Source organism: Pituophis catenifer, unplaced genomic scaffold, assembly GCF_029215685.1.
Source record: "Pituophis catenifer annectens isolate HBS135680 unplaced genomic scaffold, rPitCat1.0.hap2 SCAF_11, whole genome shotgun sequence".
NCBI lineage: Eukaryota > Metazoa > Chordata > Lepidosauria > Squamata > Colubridae > Pituophis > Pituophis catenifer.
The window spans coordinates 15572658-15592315 of record NW_027256891.1 but is presented as its reverse complement, the minus strand read 5'-3'; the positions used below and the strand labels follow the sequence as shown (position 1 = coordinate 15592315).

Here is a 19658-nt window from a genome sequence, read left to right as displayed (position 1 = left end):
TGAAATGAGAGGCACTTGGTGCTCTCTGAGCTGGCTGGTTTTCTTGCAGACATTTCATTACCCATCTAGGTGACATCATCAGTGCTAGAAGGAAGAGGAGGACAATGACTATGGAGTCCTTGGTGCTCTGAGCTTGCTGGTTTTCTTGCAGATGTTTCACTACCCAACTAGGTAACATCATCAGTGCTAGAAGGGAAAGGAAGAGGAGGAGGAGGAGAATGAAGACTATGGGGTCCTTGGGGCTCTCTGAGCTTGTTTTCTTGCAGACGTTTCATTACCCAACTCGGTAACATCATCAGTGCTAGCAAGGAGTGTTGTTTGCTGTCAGTTTATATTCGGATGTCTTGCCTGTCTGTGTAGGTGGGGACGGTCTTAAGAGATTCGTTGGTTGGGCTTTTTACTGATGGCTCTTTGGCAGTTTCTTGTTTGGGGTATTGCTTGTTGGTCTGAAGTTAACTTCGGAGTTAATCTATGCTGATCTGAGTGCCGATTACTAAGTGGAGTGGTGCTGGAGTCTTTTTCTCTTTTGGGCTGGTTGATTATCACTTTTGCGTAGCCTATAAATGTTGTTAAACATCTAGGATTTTCAGCCTGACAAAAGGAAGATAGAAATGAGACACAACCAGCAAAGAACCAGCTCCTGCCGGATTCCTGCATCTCCTTCTTTGGCTTTCTGTGAAACGGGAGTCCATGCAATTTTCAGAACAGCTGAACTCTGTGCAATGGCCATCGCCGATACCCTGCTTATGTTCTTCCTCATCCTAAAGCAAGTTAACAACCAATACACCAATTCAGATATTCAACTCTTTTTTGTTTCTTCCTCTCAGGATCCAGAAGTATAATATCTCTGTCCGTAATTTGCTTAGCATTATGGTTAAATGTGTTTCTTTAGTTTACTGCTCTCCTAATGAGGCAGAATCTCAATCTGTGGCTTGTTTGTACGCTGGATTGTGGCTTGCTTATAGAAAAAAGGATCCTAGCTTAAATCTTAGACAAGCCGAAGAAAAGGGTCTTTCTTGTTAGTTTAATCACTTCGATTAAAAGGAAGAGCCTTATGGGTGCAAAGAGTTAATTTTGATAAGGTTTTAAAAAGACCCTTGACAAGCGCCCCCCAAAGAAATGCAATTTTGAAGTCCAGCTTTTTATAAGGCATAATATAAAATGTTAGGAAAATGTATTAAAATGGTTTAATTGGGAGAGACCCTGAAAAAGAACCCAACCATATGATATGAGATAGTAACACCATCTCCAGCACTTGCAGGTGGGAACTAGCAGAAAACAGCAAAAACTATTATTTGTGTACTGTTTTTGGATACTGGCAACAAACAGAACAAGCACAGTTTTTGTTCCGTGCAGATGCCTTAGTTTTCCCTTTCAGTCTGAAAATCGGGGGAAAAAAAACATTTCTCAAAATCAAAATTGAAATCAAAATCAAAATCAAAATCTCGGCCCTTGAGGTCTTCGATTACAGAATGCCCTGAAAGGAAAAGAAGATTTTCTTCTAGGATAGCTCGTCCAGCTGAGATTTTCAAAGTTTTACTAATTAAATTTGGTTATAAAGCACCGGTTAGACTCACTGACTCTTCTGCATTATTTGCGATATTTATTTTCTTCTTCTTTATATGGAATGGAGCTGGTAAGGGGACAACATTCAGAAGGAATCGAATCATTTGACTTTATTCCATTCGAAAAGAGACAGGCATGCAAAATCCTTCTTCGGCAGTCAAGAAACGTGACGGGAGCAAGAATGAGGCAAAAGAAAGGAGGCGCGTTATCTCTGAAGACCCACCCAAATGGTGCATCCTGAGATAAATTAAGAATCACTCGCTACTAAATGCAGTAAGGACAATGGCTGCTGTGCTCATGTTATCTGACCTTGACAACTTCAAGACCCGTTGTGTTCAAAGAAAAAAAATGAAGTCCACCATGTAAAAAAAAGTTATTTTCTTCTTCTTCTGCAGTATCTGCTGGTCTGCTCGACACGGAATCCTCACCGCCCTGAAATGCCATTTAGCAGAAGTGGCCTTGGCCTTCTCTAGCAGTCACGGCTGCAAGATGGAAAAAGGGGGCAGGAGAAACAGCAGCAAGACAGAAGGGGGCTGAACCCAGGAGCTCAGAAGCCTCGGCCTCCTTCACTCCAAGGCAGCCAGTTCTTCCAGGAGCTCTTCTTTCTCCCGCTGCAGTTCGTGCATCCGTTGTTTGTTCTGCTCCAAACGGTCCTCCAGCCACTGCAGCAGAGGTCCGCTGATGGCAGACATCTGGCTACAGAGGTTCTTCGTGAAGACTGGCAAGGAAAGAAAGGGGCAGCTATGAGCGGGCAGGAGATACCTCAAGAAAATGGTGCAGGAAGGCCCCAGAAACTTTCAGCCCCATACAATATGGATGATGCCACCTCTCGGTAGCTCCCCCCCCCCATCCTGCCATTAGTTACACTGGACAGTTAAAACATCCTGCTGATAGATGTTTAAGGACCCAGAAGCCCAATTACCGTATTTTTCGGAGTATAAGACTCTCTGGGCTATAAGACGCACCTACCTTTTTTGGTGAGGAAAACAAGAAAAAGAAATCTGTCTCTGTCTCCCAGCAAATTTTGCCTCCTGGCAGCAAACGGCAAATAGCCTGCTTTACTTTCATTTTCGTTTTCAGCATAGCTTGATTAGCACAAGGAGAAAAAAAAACACTGCTCCAAGCAATTTACCTCCTTGCAGCCAGCAGCAGAGGCCCGCGCAAAATAGCTGAGAGCAAAACAGCTGAGTCAGGAGGCCAATCCAAGGGACAATTGACTTGTGCTATTTAGGCTGTGCTGAAGCTGAAATGGGTTGTTTCTTCTTGCTGCTAGGAGGTAAATTGGTGGGAGGCAGAGGCCAAAGGGTGGGGGCCAGTGGGTGGGTGGGGCTACATTTGTTGTATAAGACGCACCTAAATTTTCACCCCCTTTTAGGGGGGAAAAAGGTGCGTCTTATACTCTGAAAAATACGGTACATCTTTCTGAGCCTCGAGATGTAAGCAGCACCCCCCAAACTCTGGGTGATGGGAAGTCGTACCTGAGCCATTGTGAATCTTGGTTATAGAATCCAGGTGGGTGAGGCTAAACAAGGAAAGAAAAGATATATCTGTGTTACTGAAACAGTGACAGCAATCCCCAAAAATCACAGGTATGTTTTTGGCCTAATTAGAAGGGACTCCCTATTGGGGTGTGTGAGAGAGAGAGGGAGAGGGGGAGCCGGAGGAGAGTGGGGTGTACTGTGTGTAGAGTATCCTCCCTGCCCAGGTGATTTAACAAGGAAGCTGTCCCATAGATGCTTTTTCAAGATGCAACTGGACTTACTTGATTTTTTTTTTCTTGAAGACGTTTCACTTCTCATCCAAGAAGTTTCTTCAGTTCTAAAGAAGAGAACTAAAGAAGCTTCTCGGATGAAAAGCAAAACGTCTTCAAGGGAAAAAAAAATCAAGAAAGTCCACTTGCCTCTTGAAAAAGCACCTTTGGGATAACCACGGCCTGGGTGACTGAGGATCTCCATAGGCGAAAAGGAAGCTGGATTTCACCTCACCTGTGGATTTTCCTATACGCATCCTGCTCTTCCTGGCACAAGATTTTCGGCAGTTCCACAGCTGATTCGAGGCAAACTTTCCCAATGGTATTGTGAGGGACGACGTGGATGGGGATTTCAATCCTTTCGTACCTACAGGGGAAAGTGTGTACACATCATACAAAAACAATTTAGGGGGGAAAAAAATCACGTTTTCTAAAAAAAAACATTTGGGTAACTGTTTTTTCCTATTTGCTGATCCTGCAAGAACTTAGTAGAGGAGACTCAGATGGAAGAGGGGCCCTACTTCTGCATACGCACTGTCTATGTGAATGTAGAGGCTTTGTTATAGACCAGGTTTCTTTTCAATGATGAGATTGCCTTAAGCCTTGTTTATTAACCGTTGTTAGTGGGATTGTGAGTGTTACAGCAGGTTCATTATCCCACCAATAGCTGCTTCCTGTCAGGTTTCGATGCTATCTCAAAATAAATGAATTTCCAAACTGCCGATCTTTGAGGAAATTTTCTCTTTATTGAGCATAGTGATCTGTCCCTGGCTCTTTCGCGGTCAGCACTGACCTTTGCCCCCCAAGCCCTCCCTTTCCGATCCCCAATTCTCTGCGTCTCATTGGCTATCTTCCAAGCCACTCTCCTCATCCCATCTCCGTCAGATCACAGGAATGTTCCCCCTCCTCCCATCTCCGAGGAAACAGAATCTTCAAAGGAATTAAGTAGGGAAAAGTTCAAGCTTCTCCTCTCCTTTCATATGTCAGCGCTGGAAAGTTGACACTTCCCTTGTTAAAATAAGGGAGCAAAACGCTGGGCCTTCACTCAGCTAATAGCCATAGCACTTTGACTTATCTACCGCTTCACATTGCTTTACAGCTCTCTAAGTAGTTTACCGAGTCAGCGTATTGCTCCCAACAATTTGGGTCCTCATTTTACCCATCTCGGAAGGATGGAAGGCTGAGTCAACCTTGAGCCTGGTGAGATTCGAACTGACAAATTGCAGGCAGCTGGCAGCCAGCTGAAGTAGCCTGCAGTACTGCACTATAACCACTGCGCCACAATAGAATATAGAATAACGTTCTGCCCCTTCGCTTATTAAGCTACTGTGTTCTTAGGTTGTTTATATAACTATGAAGCCTTTCTGACTTTGCTTTTTTCTCCTTTTCTTCTCCCACCCACCATCTGTTTTGTATTTGATCTTTTACAGCCAGAGTGCAAAACCTGGCCCACCGTGTCTTCTTTTCACCCTAGCTTTCGGCTCTCCTAGTGCCCACTTATGGCTACATTTCTCACTTCTTCTCTGCATTTCTTTTACTGTTTCCCCCACCCACTCCTCTCTCTGCCTTTTCCTCTCCTTCAACTCTCTGGCAGAGATTTCCTCTCCATCCCCTCTTCTCCAAACAATTCGAACCAAGAAAGAAAAAGGTGCACCAGCGTGCCCGGTCTCCACCCTCCCTTCAAGGCAGTACATAGTTCTACAGAAGTCATTTTCAACCAAAGGCAGACACCTTAAACAGTTATCAAAGTCAATAAAAGATACTTATTCCATGCTATGTATGTGAGCCCCGCACACACAATAAGATCATTTTATTACAACTGTTTTATAATGCAGCAGGAACTCTGAATTTATAATAGCTGGCAAAATAGCTGTCACAGAGTGTTAGTAGGATAGAGATAGGGATAGGATAAGGCAGGGGTCTGCAACGTTAAACATTCAAAGAGCCATTTAGACCCGTTTCCCACAGAAAAGACCGGGAGCCACAAAACCCTTCCCGTGCCTGACTATTTCTTAAGCGGCCACAAAACTAGCATATGAAGTTGAATTAAATGGTCTGTTTTCTTCTGAAACTTTTCTTTTCTTGGATTTATCTATGGTTAGCCTACCGGGGATTGAAAAGCTCAATAAATCACGTGCCGGCGGTGTCGCATATTGGCGGTTGTGACGCATATTTTGAGTGAAAGGGAGCTGCAGCAGAGGGGTAAAAGAGCTGCATGTGGCTCCAGAGCCACAGGTTGCTGATCCTGGGATAAGGTAAAGTGTATGAGATTTCTTTTCTCTTCACACAGCTTACTACAGAGACAACGCAATTACATGCACTGGGGGAGAATTACTAAAACCGAAATTGAAAGAAAAGTGTGAGAGAAGTTTTAAGTTTGCTGCACCGATGTTCATCAAAATCCTTACTCAGAGCTCTTCTGGGCTTGAATGGACTGGAAACAGGTGTACAAGACTCGGCCCGTCTGCGTCAAATGAAAGATAATCGTGTGAAGCATGTTAAGTCTCTCTCTCACACACATACACACATACACTTCCCACATATACACACAATGTAGCTGCTTAATCCAATTTTCCACTACTGACAAAACCATTTTCTGGGAGTAAGAGGAGGGAAAATTGTTGAGGGACACGTTATTATCAAATAGGGTTTAGTGTCATATTATTCCGTCTGCACCCTGATTAAATATTAATCTCACTGCTTTCTAGCCAGAATGAAACCAGATACTTGAGATGTGACCACATATTCCACACACTGTTTAGTTGGAACCAAAGGTCTCCTGTCATTTATTTCTTTCCTAATGTTCAGTTAGACTGTACTAGAAACACATTATATTCATGGACAAATTTTCATCAGCATTGACCAATTTCATCCGAGGGTACAGTTAAGCTCAGAGGCGTTAATTTCAACATTCAACTAAGTACTCAAGAGATTCATTTGAGGAAACATTATCTTATCTCAAGGAATTGTTAAAAGTATCTTTCATGTTTTATCAATCATGATTGAAATCCACTGGTTATAAATTATACAACCAATTTTGTTTTGTTTTTTTCTAGGAACCCTGGATATCTGGACGGATGCTTTGAGGGAAGGAAAGCCAGATAGTTGAACAGACTGTTGCAAAGTTACCATCCCATTTAGCTGAGTTCATGCACTTTTCAAACTTTACGATTCTGTACTGGGTCACTGATGTGCCCAATTTACGTATCAGGACTCCAGTATCATGCATGGAAAGAAAAAAAAAATATGCAGGAAATCTACTTTTTAACACAATTTTAAAACGAATGTTCTTGCAAATCATGCCGACGTTAAAAGCATAGGAGTGGCACTATATTTTAACAGCTTCCAGCTACGCTGACTAGAAACAGAGCAAAACACTTATTACAGAATGAGGTCAGATAGCAAGATACCTGTCCTATCAGAGGACCAAGTACCATTTATTTGTGTTCTATTTACCTTTGTGTTTTTATCTTCAATGAAACAAGAGAAGATAAGCCCCACAAAGCCTTGGTCCATCATCTGATACATTGCTTGTGTGCGCACATCTGTAGAAAATCATCAACAAAAAAAGGTATGAGATTTCAAACATCTCCCCTGTACAGAAATGGCAGTCATGGGACTATCGGCACCAGATGATCAAGTCAAATAAATGTTCCTTTTTTTTTTCCAGAAACAGCAGAAAGCTTCAGGAAAGAAGCTATCCAAAAGAGGACATTTGAAAGCCAAAATCAAGGTGAGCATAAAAGCTAATGAAAATAAGAGGACAGTCCGGCCACAGATTCCTCGAAACTTGCTACTTGTCCAATTGCAATCCTATCTTCAAAATGTTGGGGGGAAAAATGACTCCTTTTCAGTGTATGTGACTTAAAGCAGAATATTCCTGACCTCCCAAAAATATAATGAATTCTAGACAAGAGTTCAATAAAGCAGATTTTTTGAATAGGTGAAAATATACTACTATTTTGCTATATGCCAGAATCGGTGCTGGATCAATGTATGCATATTAGAAGAGTTACACACAGTTTAGTTTCAATTAAATATTTCTGTACTTCAATCTTCTTGGATAGAACCATAGCTTAGCAGAAGGTCAACGATTCAGTTCCAACTGCCAGAATTTTTTTCTGCCAGCCAAATATAGCTTGTTAGATTAGAACTAATTATCAAGTTCCGTACAAAGCACAGCTTAAGTGACTCTCTTCAAATCTTATCCATGTCAACGTTTTACTCATTCAATGGGAAAGAGGTGGACAGAAAATAATTTCAAGCATCTTTCTCTTACCTACATGTGATGGCCACACTGTTATGTGAGGATGAGAGTGATACCAGCCTACAACTCTCATGGGGCGTCCTGTTAATTCAGCCAATCTGTGTGTTAGTTAAGGGTGCTTAAAAAAAACTACCAGAAAAATAAATATACTTTTTATGTTGTGGTACAACAGGTACAACAGAAGGGAGGCGGTGGCTCAGTGGTTAAGACGCTGAGCTTGTCAATCGAAAACTCGGCAGTTCAACAGTTTGAATCCCTAGTGCCGCGTAACGGGGTGAGCTCCCGTTACTTATCCCAGCTTCTGCCAACCTAGCAGTTCGAAAGCACGTAAAAAATGCAAGTAGAAAAAATAGGGAAGGTAACAGCATTCTGTGTGCCTTTGGCATTTAGTCATGCCGGCCACATGACCACGGAGACGTCTTCGGACAGCGCTGGCTTTGAAACGGAGATGAGCACCGTCCCCTAGAGTCAGGAACTACTATCACATATGTGCGAGGGGAACCTTTACCTTTACCTTACAACAGTACTAAATTACATTTAATTTATTTGCAACCCCATCAAAACAGTAATTTAATAAATCCCTGGAATAAAGCTTTTCTCACATTTAAACAAGCAAGGAAGGTCATTAGGAAGAACTACCGACAATAATCAAAGTAAACACACTTCAGTCTAAACTTCTCTTGCAGCATAGAAAAAGAAATTAGTAGAAACTGGAAGTCTCTTTTCTAGATTGCAAATATCTACCTGCTTTCAAACTAACATTAATCCATAAACTTGATAAAAAGATATCTCTGCTTCTGTTGAAGCAGCTGAGAGCTGCTCGGGAGAAATCTCCACACGGTCTTTTCTTTTATCTGACCTGCGCAGAATGATCACTGAGTGAATGTGAACAATTCGGCTTGTATCAACCTGGAGATAACAAAGAAGAAAAATCATTGATAGGCAATACAACATAAGATACATTGCACTATTGCTATCTGCATGATATAGTGAGCCTCTGCATCAGGTTACCGTGTGTAAAGAGAGCCTTACAAGCTATCATCTTATCTGTCTCCCATCTTACCTCTCTGTGATACTTTTTAAAAAAAAATGTTGATTATTTCCCTGCAGTTTTATATATTGCACAAACTTGGAGCAGTTATTCTGTTTAGTTTGCGAGTATCAGAATATGAAACCAATTTTGTGTGATGTTCAATTCCAGCTTGTGGAAAGATGAATTGTGTAAATGCACTTTGCACGTCATTACATTCATTCAGTCACTGCAAATATGTGTATGTGTGCGTGCATGTGCTTCCTTCCTATCAATTCCCACTCTCCAGCACAATTCCCATTGTCAATTATTGCAATGCATACAATTGCACTGGCAACTTGTGGAAACTATTGTCCTAGGCCAGGGGTCAGCAACCTGCGGCTCCGGAGCCTCATGCGGCTTTTGGGGCACTCTGCTGTGGCTCCCTGTCAGGTGATCCCACCACTGGCTGGCCCCGCCCCTCACCCTCCCCTCCCAATCACTCCTCGCCTGACCTAAGAAGGTAAGGGCGACGGCGGGGGGGGGGGTGGAGAAGCGGCCGGGGCAGAGACAGAGAGATACGGAGAGAGGGGGAGAGAGAGAGAGACAGAGAGAGAGTGGGAGAGAGAGAGACATAGAGACACACAGAGGGAAGGAAAGAGAGAGAGACATAGAGTGACACAGAGAGAGAGACGCACAGAGAGAGGGAGAGAGAGAGACATAGAGTGACACACACAGAGAGGGAGAGAGAGAGACATAGAGTGACACAGAGAAACACAGAGAGAGACATAAGAGTGACAGAGAGACAGAGACAGAGACAGAGAGGGAGAGAGAGACAGAGTGACACAGAGAGACACACAGAGAGAGACATAGAGTGACACAAAGACACACACAGAGAGAGGGACAGAGAGACACACACAGAGAGAGGGGGAGAGAGAGACATAGAGTGACACACAGAGAGATACACGGAGAGAGGGAGAGAGAGTGACACAGAGAGAGAGAGGGAGAGAGAGACAGATAGAGAGAGGAGGCGAGGGGCGGGGCCAGCCAGTGGTGGGATCACCTGACAGGGAGCCACAGCAGAGGGCCCAAAGAGCCGCATGAGGCTCCGGAGCCGCAGGTTGCTGACCCCTGGCCTAGGACAATAGTTTCCACATGTTGCCAGTGCAATTGTATGCATTGCAATAATTGACAATGGGAATTGTGCTGGAGAGTGGGAATTGATAGGAAGGAAGCACACACACGCACGCACACACATATTTGCAGTGACTGAATGAATGTAATGACGTGCAAAGTGCATTTACAGCCTAGCCTGATTCTTTCGCCTTCCAACTTCTACCTCGTGTTTCCAACCACGGAGAGAATCTATTCCATGCAGCATAGTATTCCGTATCTTCTTTATCTTTTAAAAATAAAAATATTTTTTTAAAAAAATATTCAATAATTATTATTAAAGGCGGGATAAAACCCACAATAATCAAAGCACTAACAACAACAACAAAAAAAAAAAAGCAAGCAACTACGTCGGCTTCTCTTTCAGCGCCAGTTAACAGATCGCCTCCTCCCCTGGAGCCCGTCGGCCAGGCCCATCGGGCGGAGCTCGGCCCTTCTCTGCGGCCCGTTTGGGCTCCCCTGCCCGTCCCAGCGGCCGTACCTCCCCGATGCAGAGCCCCATGACTTCCTCCTTCTCGGTGCTCAGCGCGTGGTTTAAGCACACCAGGAAGGCGTCGGCCTCCAAGTGCGCCGCCTGCACCGCCATCCCGGCCCTGGCTCCGCTCCTTCTCCTCCTCTTCCGACGGCGACCGTCCCGGCAAAGGAGGGGACAGGAGGCGAGCCCGTTCCTCGGCTCGGCCCCGGGCGCTCCAAGCAAAGCCTTTCCGCCCTAGGCCCGCGTTTCCCCGGGCAACGCCGACTTCCGGTCCGTCTCGCCGGAAGTGGCCGGCCGGGCCTGTGTTGACGCGCTCGTGAGTTCCGCCGGCGCCGTTGCCAGCAGGTCGGTTCCGGCCGAGAGTGGGAGGACGGGGGGGGAAGGGGTGCGGCGGAGTTGGGCAGCGCGAGCTGTGTACGTCCGGCCGTGGGGCGAAGGAGACGCGGCCGTGTGGGTGGGTCTGCCTCCCGTGGGCCGCCCGACCTGTTTCCCTTGCCCTTCAGCCGGGAAGGGCGTGTGTTGGGTGTGGGTTTGTGTGTGGGTGTGTGTGGGTAGGTGGGAAGAGCGGGTCGGTCTCTGCCTGGCCAAGGAAGGCGGGCGGTTGGATCACCCCCCACCTCCGTGGGGGAGGGGGGCTGCTTTAATGCCCCCTCCCCCACCAGGGACGTTCTTGGGGGAGGGGGGCTGCTTTGACGCCCCCTCCCCCCACCAAGGATGTCCTTGGGGGAGGGGGGGCAGCTGAAAGGACAGAAGCCACACTCCACCCCACCCCACTCCGACCCCTGGGTTAAAGGAAGCTCTGCCAGGGCTACATTGACAGGCTGCAGTCCCACAGGCGGAGAGCCCCTTTCTCTTGATAGGGGAAGGTCGAACCTGTTGGGCTTTCTACCTAATCCAGGCAGTCCTCGATTTACAACCGTTCGTTTAGTGACCGCGACAAAGGGACCTTGTGACCGTTAGTCACACTTAATGACCGTTGTGGCATCCTTTTCCCCACCCCCCCACGGTCACGCAATCGAAATTCAGACGCGTGGCCACTGACTCGCCTTTATGACGGTGGCGGTAGTGTCCCTGTGTGTGTGTGTGTGTGTGTGTGTGTGTGTGTGTGTGACGTGATTCCCTCTTTTACGACTTTCTGACGAGCAAACATCCAACGGGGAAAACCGGATTCATCGAACAACGGTGTTAAGTGCGGCAGTGATTTCACTTAATAACGGCGGGAAGGAAGGCCGTAAAATGGGGCAAATTTTACTTAGCCACAGAAATTTGGGGCTCAGTTGCGGTCGTAAGTCGAGGACTACCTGTAGGGGCTTCTTTTTTTTTAAGGGGGAGTGGGGAGCGGGTGATTCTACTCTGGGCAGAGAGAAAGGACCTGGAGAAAGAGGCGAGGGTAACCTAAGCCAGGACACCCCCCTTCCCCCTTATAGTTGGGTTCACAAGATACTCCCAACTTAATAGACAAACCCACTTTCCAGATTTGCAGTATGTTCAACTTGAAACTAATCTTAAGTATCTAGGTTTGGTCAGAATGCTAAGTCACACATGAAAAATATCCCAACTATGGTCAACACTAGCCAATATACAGTTGCTGGGCCTTGAACTAGGCCAATGTCAAGGTGTTACGTGAACACTGCCGTCTGCAGATTGGACCAGCTAATTCTGCCTTCCCCTTCTCTCTTTATTGGAATGTGATGAACAGGAAACCAGTCCCAGCAGGTGTAGTAGCAGCATCTTAGGGTGCAGATATGTGGAGAGGAAAGATTTTGGTTGCAAGGTTTCTACTAAAATGCGGGGACGTGTGTTGGGCCCCGTTTCCTCTAGGCTTCCAAAATCCGAAAGGAATTGGCAATTGTGGGTTTGTCTCCGTACGTCGTATGCAGAAAGCGATCCCTTTTCTTGAGCCCGAACTCAAGGAAATCGGGACAAGGACTAGGAACTCTGAAATATTGCACAAAATTGATGCCAAATTTTGCAGAACTGCGAAAAAGGAAAGAGGGCTGCAAAGAATTTAAACAAACCCCAAATCTCATTGCTTTGAGTTGACTTATAAAATGTAATAAATAGCACAGGAGCTACAGCCTCCACTTTGCTGACTTCTCAGGACCAGATAAATGTTTAGGGGGCTGAAGGAATCTTGGCCTTCTAAAGCTGAACTTCACAACAACTACTTGGAAACAGACAAATTGCGCTCACAGGAGGTTCGTTGAGCCTGCAGGCTGCTTTGGGATTAAGTGTGTTGCAGCCATGATACATGGCGTAATAATGCTGCTTATGACAGATCCGACTTTTGGTTCAGTTCTGTGTTCCATAACAAGTCAAATTCAGCACTTAAGAAAAAACTCAGGATGGGGCAGGGCGGGGGTTAGAGAAATGAGCTGCTTTTCGCCACATCTGGAGGAGGCATTACAAAAAAAAAATCAGCAGGCTGTAGTAGCGCAGCTATTCCCCTCTGGTTATATTTTCTTACTGCTCTGCACAAATAGGGAGTCTTAATAGACTTCAGCTAATGTTCTTTGTTTTCTGAGCAAATTGCCAACATCAGAATTAATGGTATTAATAGAATGCGAGGCGGATGTTGCAGCAATACATGTATAATGCTCCTGATTCTTACTGTGTGGACTTACTGTGAGGCTTTTTGAAAGGACCCCGGTGCAGCTCGGGAAAGTGTTATTTCTTCAAACCAAACATAGGCAAAGATTTCTCCCCTCTGAGTCACCCTCAAATATTGCTCCATTGGTGAGAGCCGCCCTTCGATATTAGGGTGCTGCCAAAATACAAGCATGAGTATTTTTTTATTATTATTATTCTGCAGGGCTTTTCGAATTTGCAGCAATGTGTTAACTGTGCAGCCCAACTTTGCTGCACCAGTGTGTGGGTGTGTGCATGTGTGAGAGAAGGGAGATGGGCATCTTATATGGAATACATGTTTCTTGGGGAAAGTTTCTTGCATGGTGTGGGTTTGTCCCTAATTGTGTCATTTGAGCAGCTCTTGATACGTTTGGCATATTTAGTCATTTGAGCCCGAGAGGTTGTGGGGGAATTCACAAGCCCAGAGGAACAGCTTGCACCTTCCTTGGCCTATTCTGTTATTCCTTCCCAGCGATCAAATGCAAACTGTTCTTTCAAAAGTTGGCCACCGAAGCGGTTAACCACATAGCTTTCTTTTCTGCTTTGCTACACAAAGTGTTTTTGATGTGTGCTGCTTCTTCCTAGCAGCTTGGAAACACCCTTATTCTTCAGCCGCTCCATTCAACACTAGTGTGTTAAGATTAAAAAAACAAAACAAAACTAGAAATATGTATGTTCCTTTCCCAACATTTTCATCTCCTTTGCTTAGATTGCTGTATTTTTGTCTCCTGATTTGTCCTGGATATGACAGCAGAATGCTAAAAAGAATTTCACTTAAAGAACAGTATGCTTTTTTGCATCTTTTTTTTTTTATTTGCCAAAAAGAAGAGCTAAATTTGTTTGTCCTTATACTGGAAGATCTTCTAACTAATGCAATTGGGATACTAAATAATTTCCGTTTGCCAACTCTTCAGCAATTCAGTTTTATCCACAAAGAGGCAAAATAGTGCTCCTTTTGAGAGAGATTTTTGCCCTTCCTACTATTCCATATATCTCAGCACTTAAGGCATTTCAAGGAACAGCAGCAGAGAGTATACTGCCCACAAGTCATCAGTTGTACCTATTCTTGATTTCAGATTTTGTAGTTTTCTTTTGTTTTTTCCCCTCCCAAAATGGTCTGACATGGTTGTGGGGAGATCAATTGAAAGAGAGAAATAATGGAAAGGCAGACGGGATGGGTATGGGTGGGTGGGTAATATCCAACGATGAAATTAACTATCAATGCTCCTAAGGCCATATCCAGATTGCAGATTCACTTGGGTTAGTGTTTTTCACCCTCAACAACTTGTGAATGTGTAGACTTCAACTCCCAGCTGGCTGGAGAATTCTGGGAATAGAAATCCACACTTTCTAAAGCTGCCATGGTTGAGAAACATTGATTTGGTCCTAACTATTGGCCAAATAGTTACTGACCAAATTAGGGACATGGTGGCTCAGTGGCTAAGACGCTGAGCTTGTCGATCGAAAAGTCGGCAGTTCAGCGGTTCGAATCCCTAGTGTCGCGTAACGGGGTGAGTTCCCGTTACTTGTCCCGGCTTCTGCCAACCTAGCAGTCCGAAACCAGGTAAAAAATGCAAGTAGGAAAATAGGGACCGCCTTTGGTGGGAAGGTAACAGCGTTCCGTGCGCCTTTGGCGTTGAGTCATGTTGGCCACATGACCATGGAGACGTCTTTGGGCAGCGCTGGCTCTTTGGCTTTGAAACGGAGATGAGCACCGCCCCCTAGAGTCGGGAACGACTAGCACATATGTACGAGGGGAACCTTTACCTTTACCTATTGATGAAGGCCATATCATAACTGACCACTGCACTTTTCTTGAAAGACCTTTCCAATGGAATCCAGTTTATCTCCAACAGGACAGTGACCAGCACACATTTATGAAACTCTTTCCTTTTTAAAAAAAAAAAAATTAACATGCTCTTCACGGTGCTAGGATGCTGCATGCCACCAGTCCCCCTCCCCTCCTGGCGCCGCTTCTTTGCAAGACTAACCATTGCGTATCTTTGCTCAGAGCTAAAGGTGGACGGTGTAGACATGGGGACCGAGGGCGGGTCTTCCTAGCCAAATAGCAGGGCATGGCAGAAAGTGAGGAAGCTGGCGACGACGCCCAAGAACCACCTGTCCGCCTCTGGGTACGACGGATGGGCGTCTACTGCGATGAGAACCAAGCAACATGGCTGGTGGCACCAGAAGAGGTAAGCTCCCTTGTCTCCTTGCTTCCGTGCCCGGGTTGATTAGGTGCCGATTTTGGCCTTGAGCTTGTCGCGATTTCCTTTTGTGCTTCTCCTTTCGCTCTAGGAAGGAGGGACGCTAAAAGCCCGGATCAGAAGAATCCCCGTCCCCCTGGGTGAAGCTGTGCGCCCCAGCCGCCTTCCTGCTTCTCAGCTGCCCCACATGTGGCAGCTCTCAGAGGGGCCGCAATACCGGGACAGTAACTCTCGCATCTGGGACATTGAACATCACTTAACGGTAAACCTGGCTCGTTGGAGAACTGGTGGAAATCTGGTCCCGACCATCGTCCCGTCGGCTGGGCTCTTAAACAATAAATGCGCCTTTGGGTCTTGCAGGTCATGGGAGTGGAAGAGCTGCTGTTGAAACTCCTGACCAGCAATTAAACCCGGTGAGCTGCTTCTCCTCTTCCTCCTCCTCCTCCTCGTCTCCCTCCCCAACCTCCCTTGCGTTCATACGTTAAGTTTCCGCTTTTTTCTTTGACTCACGGTGGTTCTTCCATGCCTTTTTTGTTTTGTGTTTTGTCTTTCAGGAGCTGCAACGCCAGGACAGTGGTCCCGTTTGGGTTTTTTTTTATGTGTTAACTCCTAGCACTCAAAAATGCCGCTGCCCGCGAGGCGGAGCACAGCGTGCGCCTCTCTTTACCGCCCACAGCAGCATCGCCCAAGAGCTTAGGACAGGCAGTCGGGAAGAGTGCCATGGCCAGTTGAAAGCGGAGGGGGCAGTTTTAGGTAGGCAAGACCGGATCTGCCCCTCCCCTGCCGGAAAGCTGGTCCAGGATACCGTGATTGAAAGAATGGAGGAACAAGCCATGTGCGATGATGGCCTTAGCCCTCCTGCTTGCAGAGGTTCCGGAAGCCTGGAGGATGGGGAGGGGGGTGCAAGGGGAAGGTCTCGGAATGGAAGGATGGGACCCCCCCCCCATGGGCTTCTGGATCCAGTAAAGCAGGTCGCAGCTTCTTTCTTTGAATGAACCGCCTTGAAAAATACTGTGCTCTTTTTTTTTTTTTTTAATCGACCGAGGATGTTTGTGTGTTTGGTTTTTTCATCTTGTTGATTTCTGGCAGCATCACCAGGCCGTAACACTGTTCCCTACATGTTTTGACAAGACTCAGTGACTCAGAGGGGAGAATCTTGTTTCCAAAATGCAGCATGTTAGGGGCCTTCCTCTCTCCCTCCGTCGTCTTCACCCTTCCTTCCCTCCCTCCCTCCCTTCCATTCTTTCCATCCATCCCTTCCATCCATTCATTCCTTCCATCCATTTCTTCCTTCCTTTCTTCCTTCCATTCCTTCCATCCCTTCCTTCCTTCCTTCCTTCCTTCCTTCCTTCCTTCCTTCAATTCCTTCCTTCTATTCCTTCCTTCCTTCTATTCCTTCCTCCCTCCCTCCCTCCCTCCCTTCCTTCCTCCCTTCCTTCCTTCCTCCCTTGCACAAGGAACTACTATCATTCAAGTTCCATTCAGTTCCAACATCATTTCTTCAACGCATGCAATCCTTTTAAGTACTTTGGTTTTCATCCTTTTGAGTGCGTTAATTATTTGACAAATTTGTTTAACGGCGTTTGTAGCAAGGGAAGGTGGTGCCAATGTGTCTTTCTAAGCGTCATTCCAATATTTTGGACAGGAGCCTAACAACTTATCAGTTGATAACGCTCAGGATCTGCTTAAGGAAAGAACATATCTCTCTCTGGCTGGGTTTATTTATCATACTAAGCTAAAGAAGTTTTGATTATGACTTAGTCTATGATACGAAGCTATTTACTGTAATGGTGGCCTTTGCTTTTGTTGCATGAATCCATCCGAGGCTTTTATTTTGGCAAGCTGGGTTTAAGCAAACCCAGGTTACCACATTGTGGTCCTTCTCAAACTTTCTCCATCCAATGTTGTCTCTTGCTTGGCAAGCTCTGGGGAAGGCAGAACTCACCTGGACTCTGCCGGCTCTCTCAGGTGGCATGTGGGAGATTGACAGCTGATCCTTTTCAAGCAAATGGACTTAAAAGAGGTTGAAGAAAACTTTTGACTAGCTGGATCCTCTACTACCAGATTCCAGATGGGTGATGGGTGGGAGGGGGAAATGGAGTTTCTTTTAGATAGGGCCTCAGGTACTTTGGCCCTCTGTTTTCTCCAGGATAATACTTCCCTTTCTGATTTTTGTTCTAGTTTCTTGGTAATGGCTGCAAAAGACCCCTGTAAAAAACATGCCTGTGAAATCCAAAAATGTTTGCAAGGTAAGCGGCTTCTCTTAATTTTATAGCTTTTGAATTATTGTTAAGTAAATAGATGCCTTTTCCATGCTCTTCAAAGCATTTTTAGAAAATATAGTTTAAACGTAACCAAAATAACAATAAAAGCGGAGGACAGAATAGCCTAATTTTAAAATTCACACTTCTTAGCAGAAAATGATTTAAAACGGGGGTGAAATGCTCCCGGATTGGACCGGATCGCCCGATCCGGTAGCGATCTTGGCCAGTGATTTGGCGATCCGGTAGCGATAGCGGAGCAAAGCTCCGCCCACCATGTGTCATTAGACAGTTAAAACCAGGATGTAATGTGTTTTTTAACCTGTGCATGCGCAAAAGGTTTTGCGCATGCGTGCAGGGCACATGCGCTTCCGAACCAGTAATGAAAGTAGATTTCACCCCTGATTTAAAACCTACCTCTATCCCAGTGGTGAAATGTAAAATTTGTTACTACTGGTTCTATGGGTGTGGCTTGGTGGTGGTGGGTAATATGACTGGGTGGGCGTGGCCAACTTTCTTTAAAAAAAAACTTTTAAAAGCATTTTTTCTACAACCTCTTCGGCCAAAGAGGTTATAGAAAAAATGTTTTTAAAAGCCTCTGATGATCAGGCAACTCAGGTGGAATCGTCAGAGCCTTTTAAAAGCATTTTTTTTACAACCTCTTTGGCCAAAGAGGTTGTAGAAAAAAAAATGCTTTTAAAAGGCTCTGACGATCCCAGCTGAGCCGCGCGATCATCAGAGGCTTTTTTTTTTTTTTTACTTTTAAAAGCATTTTTTTGGCCGAAGAGGTTGTAGAAAAAATGCTTTTAAAAGTAAAAGAAAAAAGCCTCTGATGATCACGCGGCTCAGCTGGGTATGGGGGGTGGGGCAGGGATTTTTGCTACTGGTTCCACGAACCACCCACCGTTATCGCTACCGGATTGGGCGATCCGGTCCAAACCGGGAGCATTTCACCCCTCTTCTATCCATAGTCTGTATATGACTTCCCAGCAGTCTGTGTGCAGGTTTTATTGCTTGCTGAGGTGGTGGGGCTGAAAGTTACTTCTTTCTGGAATAAATGAGATTTATTTCCAAGTTTTAGCTATTCATGTTTATCCTAAATTGGTGGAGGAAGTAGCTTTTGCCATGTTTTTCTACTTTGCGTTCTTTCTTTTACAACCTGCTGTGTTTTAATAATGTTGAAGCTCTTCAGAACAACGAAATGCCACAGGTGTCCGATCGGGTCTATATTTGTGTGAATTTCTTGCGCCCTGTGAGCAATTCTTAAAATGCCAGCTTAAATTGTAGCCTTTAATTAAAACCTTCCTTCCAGACCTAGATGGAGAATTGTAGGGCTAGAAGGGACCTTAGAGGTCTTCTAGTCTCACCCCCTGCCCAAGGTCTCCCTGATATACCACATTTGAGTAGTGATATCGCTAAAATTTGAACTAACCAAGTATTTTGATCTCGCATTAAATTTGCATGAATTAAAATTAAGTGCAGTTAACTGTAGCCATGAACTTCATTTTGTTTTCTTGCCTTGTCAAAAAATTGTGATTTGATTACATCTTCTGGAGATCAGGGGGTTGGACTGGAAGACCTCCAAGGTCCCTTCCAACTCTGTTCTGTTCTGTTCCATTCCATTCCGTTCCGTTCCGTTCCCAATATTCTATTCTATTCCATTCCATTCCATTCCATTCCATTCCCAATATTCTATTCTATTCCCAATATTCTATTCCATTCCATTCCATTCTATTGGAAAATGCGTGGAGTGTGTTCATTTCTGGTTATCGGCTTATTTTGAAAGGGATTCTGCCCACCCAGCTTCCATTCTTTCACCATTTGGTCTTTCTTTCTTTCCTTGCAGCAAACAACTACTTGGAATCTAAATGCGAAGCGGTCTTCCAGGAGATGAGACGTTGTTGCGCCCATTACCCTAAGGGCGTATCCCTCTCTTGTTCGGGCTTTAAAGGGGAGAGAAAAGAGAGCGAGAAGCAGGTACCAGATTCCAACCCACCCCCCACTCTGAAGCCCTGAGGGAAGCCCGCTCTCTGGGACGGCCCGAGCAGCCTTACCTGCCGTCTACGTAGCTACCGCGCTATACCTCAAATCTGTTCTCTTGCACGGGAGGGCTACTCCCAATACGCAAGCCAGCCGGCTCCTCTTCCTCCAGACCCTGACGGAAGGCCCGAAGGCAACAACAGCCCGTCGTCGTCGGTCGAAAAGTAGAGCCCCTAGCACTTTTGTTGTCAAAACAATGTTAACTGCTGTAGCCTTATTGTAAAGTAGATTGGAGTAGAATGCCTTGATTTGTTGAATCGTCCCGTGTCCTTTTGTTCTGTT

General features: G+C 45.4%; 3 protein-coding genes across 6 annotated transcripts; 2 read left to right on the top strand and 1 right to left on the bottom strand.

Moving 5' to 3' along the window:
- Positions 1 to 1650: 1650 nt before the first annotated feature.
- Positions 1651 to 10488, bottom strand: BRCC3 (BRCA1/BRCA2-containing complex subunit 3). Its single transcript, XM_070951996.1, has 8 exons — positions 10247 to 10488; positions 8373 to 8492; positions 7596 to 7683; positions 6773 to 6861; positions 5725 to 5780; positions 3552 to 3683; positions 3045 to 3088; positions 1651 to 2284 (listed from the first exon to the last, which is right to left on the bottom strand). Exons 1-8 carry the CDS (start codon positions 10349 to 10351, stop codon positions 2133 to 2135), a joined length of 786 nt encoding a protein of 261 aa, XP_070808097.1. The 5' UTR covers positions 10352 to 10488; the 3' UTR covers positions 1651 to 2132.
- A 55-nt stretch (positions 10489 to 10543) lies between these two features.
- On the top strand, positions 10544 to 19628 carry CMC4 (C-X9-C motif containing 4). Of its 4 annotated transcripts, none has more exons than XM_070951790.1 (3): positions 10544 to 10585; positions 17257 to 17324; positions 19183 to 19628. In XM_070951790.1, exons 2-3 carry the CDS (start codon positions 17267 to 17269, stop codon positions 19350 to 19352), a joined length of 228 nt encoding a protein of 75 aa, XP_070807891.1. In that variant the 5' UTR covers positions 10544 to 10585; positions 17257 to 17266; the 3' UTR covers positions 19353 to 19628. The 4 variants fall into 4 exon arrangements, with proteins under 4 accessions (XP_070807891.1, XP_070807893.1, XP_070807892.1 ...); XM_070951792.1 differs by lacking the exon at positions 10544 to 10585 and adding an exon at positions 10676 to 10694; XM_070951791.1 differs by lacking the exon at positions 10544 to 10585 and adding an exon at positions 15725 to 15828.
- On the top strand, positions 14896 to 15710 carry MTCP1 (mature T cell proliferation 1). The gene is made up of 4 exons (XM_070951793.1): positions 14896 to 15063; positions 15167 to 15337; positions 15436 to 15488; positions 15630 to 15710. The coding sequence occupies exons 1-3, from the start codon at positions 14944 to 14946 to the stop codon at positions 15481 to 15483; spliced, it is 339 nt and encodes a 112-aa protein (XP_070807894.1). The 5' UTR covers positions 14896 to 14943; the 3' UTR covers positions 15484 to 15488; positions 15630 to 15710.
- Positions 19629 to 19658: the final 30 nt, after the last annotated feature.